General features: G+C 43.5%; 1 protein-coding gene across 10 annotated transcripts in view; it reads right to left on the reverse strand.

Annotated features, from left to right (window-relative positions):
• The window catches only part of DLGAP1 (DLG associated protein 1), a 399,852-nt gene that overhangs the window by 154,271 nt on the left and 240,290 nt on the right, over positions 1-5,291 (reverse strand). For 6 of the 10 annotated variants that reach the window (XM_008056911.1, XM_008056909.1, XM_008056912.1 and 3 more), the window contains exon 5: positions 2,916-2,945. The exons of the other annotated variants lie outside the window; for them this stretch is intronic. In XM_008056911.1, the coding sequence (XP_008055102.1) occupies positions 2,916-2,945 (30 nt within the window). The remainder of the gene's footprint in view (positions 1-2,915; positions 2,946-5,291) is intronic. 10 annotated transcript variants of the gene reach the window in all.

Below are 5,291 nucleotides of genomic sequence, written 5' to 3' on the forward strand. Positions count from 1 at the left end.
GTCGAGGCTGCAGTGGCCGGGAGCGGCCACTGCACTCCAGTCTGGGCGACAGAGTTAGACTCCTACTCAAAAAAAAAAAAAGCTGATACAAAACTGTAAAACGCTGAAGAGGGCACTCCTGCTTCAGAAAAGAGGGAACCAAACTGCATGACAAAAACACTTGGTAGGAAGTGGAAATGGAATCGTGGTTGATTTTTCTTTTATTACTTTGACAACTATTTTTCCTTAAAAAGAAAAGAAAAGAGAACCTCTCTAAAATGTTAACGCTATTTTCAGAGTTCTAAGATTATCTAGCCGAGTCATTTTTAAAGAAAGGAAGATTTCATTTCTTACAGTGGACCCTTTCCACCGATCTGCATATTCTTTGACACGAGATGCTGCTGTGAATTCACCCCACAGATGGAAAATATCAAGTACAATAATTAGCTAAGCAGTTCCCAGGACTCCCTCCCCTCATCAAGAGATAGTGTCTGACCCATGTTCCACTGAGCATGCTCCGTGAGAGTCTCACATTCTAGATGCACTGAGAATGCATGCATGGAACACACATCCCTGCTCCAACAACGGCACCCCCAAAACTGCCCCTGCACACACATATTCTAACACGGTTACAATACAGCATGCTCCCAAGCCTCAGCCAATAAACTGCCAAAAAGTTGCTCAAGCAGCAGTCGAAGTGGTCCTGACCTCTGGTAACCATGGCTACTCCGGAGAACTTCCTGTGACCTCCAGGGACTCAGAGGAGGCCAGTGGAGGGATGAGGAAGACGGCCAGAGGCCGTTGGACAAGCCCCTGGCAGTCATTCTGCTTCCTGCCCTGATTTCCCCTCAAATTTTCATCCTTCTCTGTAGATAACCCTGTTTTGGGGTTCAGACGGGCCATACTATCTGGTAGTAGCCTTTAGTGGAACAAGAGTCTTTAAATCATCGAATGTTCTCTTGGCTTTCAGAGTTTTAAAACAAATTGTATTTTGTTGCTACCTCCTTTTGTTCCAAGTGGGATATTGTGCATAAGCCAAGCAGGCAATGTAAAGCTGTGACTTCAAAACCATTCCGTGATAAAACATCCAAACAGTGCAGAGTGAACCAACTGTTATCTGTAATTCTACAGACAATTAACTGAAACTCAGTGCTCAAATTGCTACTGAGAGTTTCTGCAAGCAAGGTCATTCTCATGGTGCTCCTTGATTTTGTTTCTGTGTCTCTTCTCTCTTGTTAGGCCGGGAGGGGTTTGGATGGCCCTTCAATAAAATTCCATTTTGATGTGCAAAGGGAACTTGAACTTCTACTTGGCCTAGCAGAGGCCTGAAACATGCACTTTCTCCTGGAGCTGAGATGCACTTTCTCTCTCAACCCTGAAACACCACTGCCTGCTCGTCCCCTGTGTTCTTTCTTTAGTTTAGAGCAGCAACATACTTTCTGCCGTGGATGTCGGAAATACTGCCGTTTCAACTTGGTTTTGGGACATATGATGGTACTAAATTCACAGAAGGGACAAGGCCTCCGCTCTGGATTTCTCAGTCTCATGGGTGCATACTTGAGCTTCTCTCTCCCCTCCCAACCTTCAAACTCCAGCCCACTGAATGTTCTCACCACTCCAACTCCCCTTGTGTTTTTCCACTCCTCTCCTCCATGCATTGCTCATTCATGAAGCCAGCCAGGTCTCCCCTTAACTGGCTTAAACTCACCTTAAAGCCCACCACCTCTTCCAAGCAGTCTCCCCTGATTGAGGATGAAGAAACCTCCCAAGCATGACCAACAATCTCCCACTAAATGAGAACACACATATACACCCCAAAACAAACACAGAGACTCACAAAAAGAGAAAAGTACATATTCTCTACTTTTGAATTATAAAACTTCTACGGGTATAAAGAGATCAATTTTTTTTTTTTCTTTGAGTTGGAGTCTCACTCTGTTGCCCAGGCTGAAGTGCAGTGGCATGCTCATGGCCACTGCAGCTTCAACCTGCTGGACTCCAGCGATCCTTCTGCCTCAGCTTTCCAAGTAACTGGAACTACAGGCGTGCACCGCCACACCTGGCTAATTTTTTGATTTATTGTAGAGAAAAGGTCTCACCAATTTGCCCACGTTGGTCTCGAACCTGTGAGCTCAGGTAATCTGCTCTCCTTGGCCTCCCAAAGTGCTGGGATTACAGGCTTGAGCCACCACGCCTGGCCCAGTAGATCAATTTTATACCAATAACCAATAAATCATTTCAGATTATGAGGTGGTTTTAACATTCTTGGGAGTTACTCAACAAAACACTCCACTATGTTGCTTTTTTTGTGCTTTCCTTAAGTCCTTCTTGCTTTTCTCCTTGGCTTTTTGAATGCATAATTGAAGGGAACTGCCACTCTGCCATACAGACAACCCTAAGGAGAGCTAGTTCTCACAACACCTTGAGGGGTGGATCACCCTGCCTGGGAAGAACCCGCAAGGAGACTGGTGGTGGCCTTAACCATCTATTTTTCTCATCAGGAGGCCTTAACGACTTTTCATGCCCACATAATTCCTGGGCAAACACGTCTGCTTTGCTGGGATAAAGAACACTCTAGACAAGGCCCTGCTGAAAGAACCGGGGCAAAGGTTTCTGACAAGATCCAATGTTCTGCCTCACCTAAGGTTACTGAAGAGCCAGAGGCCCTGTGAGGAGCATGGGATCTGAGGCAGGAAACAGAAACAGACACATTTGCTCCCATAATGCTGCCCTCTCAGGTCAGGGCTAAGGCCACTTGTGGAGGGCTGAGACTGCGGCATAAAACGACCAGAACAAGGATAAACACAGATGGAACGGCAATAGCTGGCAACTTGAACATGGCGTCAACACCACTGCCACAGAAGCTTTCTAGCTACAAGCCACGCTATGCGACCTTTAAGCAAAACATTATTGATTTTGTGGTTGTAAAAACGTACCTTCAACTGCAGAACTCAGTTTTATGACACCTTGAACAAAAACAAAAAGTGGCAGTTATATAATGGACCCAAATTAACTTTTCCAGTCTTACAACGCACGCATGCTTCAGATCTGGATTTTTGGCTGGCATTTCAAGAACTTAACTAAACAAATATCAACTTCGAAAATAAAATAATTTTTAGTCTTGATTAGCCCTCATGGGTGTCTTCGTTTCCCTCCCTAAAATCAGTTGGGGAAATTTTTCACTAAATATGGGATCAGACATGTTTTTAGAAGAGACAAAGGCCAAGTCTGTCTGAGTTACTATTTCTGTGTATACATTAAGCTGAATTGTGCATTTAAAAAGCATCATGCAAGGGACCAGGGACCGACACTTTCTGTTTAGTACTGTTTATTTACTTTATTTACTTATTTTTTGAATCAGAGTCTCTGTTGCCCAGGCTGGAGTGCAGGGGCATGCTCATGGCTACCGCAGCCTCAACCTGCCTCAGCCTTCCAAACAATTGTAACCACAGGTGCGCCACCATACCCAGCTAATTTTTTTATTTATTGTAGAGATGAGGTCTCACCAAATTGTCCAGATTGGTCTTGTACCTTTGGGCTCAGGTAATCCTCTTGCCTCCACCTCCCAAAGTGCTGGAATTACAGGCATGAGCCACCATGCCCAGCTTACTAGATATCATTTGATTCATGTTAGGACAGAGTTTCTGGTGAAATATATAATTGGTGGTTAAAAACCATGGTATGGTCTGGCAACTGTCAACCCTAGGCTGGTTAGGCCAGAGCGCTTTTCTCTGATGAGTTCAGCCTTCAGCTGGCTGTCTGCACATGGGCAAGTTGTTCATGAAGTATGTCAATACTCTTGACTGATACTCATATGCCTTTTTGGTGAATTTCAAGGTGAAACTCCTAAACTGAGATAAATTAGAACTTGACTTAAAAATCATTTTTTTTTCTTTTGAGTTGGAGTCTCACTCTGTCACCCAGACTGGAGTGCAGTGGCCGCTCCTGGACACCGCAGCCTCGACCTGCTAGGCTCTGGCGATCCTTTCGCCTCAGCCTTCCGAGTAGCCGGAATTACAGGTGCGCGCTATCACGCCTGGCTGATTTTTGATTTATTATAGAGATGAGGTCTTGCCAAGTTGCCCAGGTGGGTCTTGAACCCGCGGACTCAGGCAATCCACTCACCTCAGCCTTGCAAAGGCGCGGGATTACAGGCTGAGCCACCGAGCCCGGCTAAAAATCATTTTTTATACGCCATATTTATAAATAAATAACCTCCCCCAATCTCTTCGCAATAGTCATGATCCTTTAGGCTGAACAAAAACGTGTGCAATTTCATTTGGTTGGAATTCTGATTCTCTTTCAAACTCAAGGGGTTTGGAAGCAAAATCCTTTTCAATCTTGGTAAGTCAAATTGGTATCAGCATGAGCACACACTGATTTTAACAGATTATATTCACAAAGGGACCAACTTACTCTCCATGATGACTTCCTGAAAAAGCTGCTATATTACATTTCTTGTTGAATTTCGTCTTTCTTGTGAAACCAGTGGTATCTGGTCCAATGTTGAACAAGGGATACTCCGGGGAGAAAGTACGCATATGTATGCACAAGTGTTTATTATAAATTTAACTGATACTAAGGATATGTTGCACTCAGTCTACAAATAATAACGTAATATGCAGTATTCTTTATGGCAAGCTCATATAGTGAATTGATTCTCGTAGAATACTTTTGTTGAGTTTGGCCAAACTCTTGTATACACACAGCAGTTCATCCATGACTGGGCAAAATCACGCATTCTGTGGCATCCTAATCTGTCCTTTCCCAATAAATTCATTATCATGACATCTTTTATGTGATCTACTCTCAAATTATTTTTGATCCTTCATATAAATTTTTTTTGTTGTTGAGAAAGCAGGATTTATTGAGAGGACAGAAAGCCTCCCACAGTGGGAGGGAACCCGAAGGGGTTGCCATATAAATTATTTTTATTAAATTGAAACCTCTTTCACCTTCAACACCATGTCAACAACGGCACAATGATATTGAAAATAACAGCTCATAAACACCTATTAGTCACTGCACATCGCCGGAGCCCTGTGCATTGGCCACAGCAGCATGTAGTATTTCCACTAGACAGGTTCAGTACATGTAAATCACCTCGAGAGCATGATGGAAAATATAGTCAATTAATCAGGACCTGATGAGTTGTAAGTTAATTATTGTATTCGTTTTTGATATAATTTGTTTAATTGTGAGCTTATTTAATTTAATTTGTAATAATGGGTTTAAAAAACTCCTGAATAGCCGGGCGTGGTAGCGCATGCCTGTAATTCCGGCTACTCGGAAGGCTGAGGCGGAAGGATCGC

Source organism: Carlito syrichta, unplaced genomic scaffold, assembly GCF_000164805.1.
Source record: "Carlito syrichta isolate Samal-C Ts95f unplaced genomic scaffold, Tarsius_syrichta-2.0.1 Scaffold302576, whole genome shotgun sequence".
In the NCBI taxonomy this organism is placed as follows: Eukaryota; Metazoa; Chordata; class Mammalia; order Primates; family Tarsiidae; genus Carlito; species Carlito syrichta.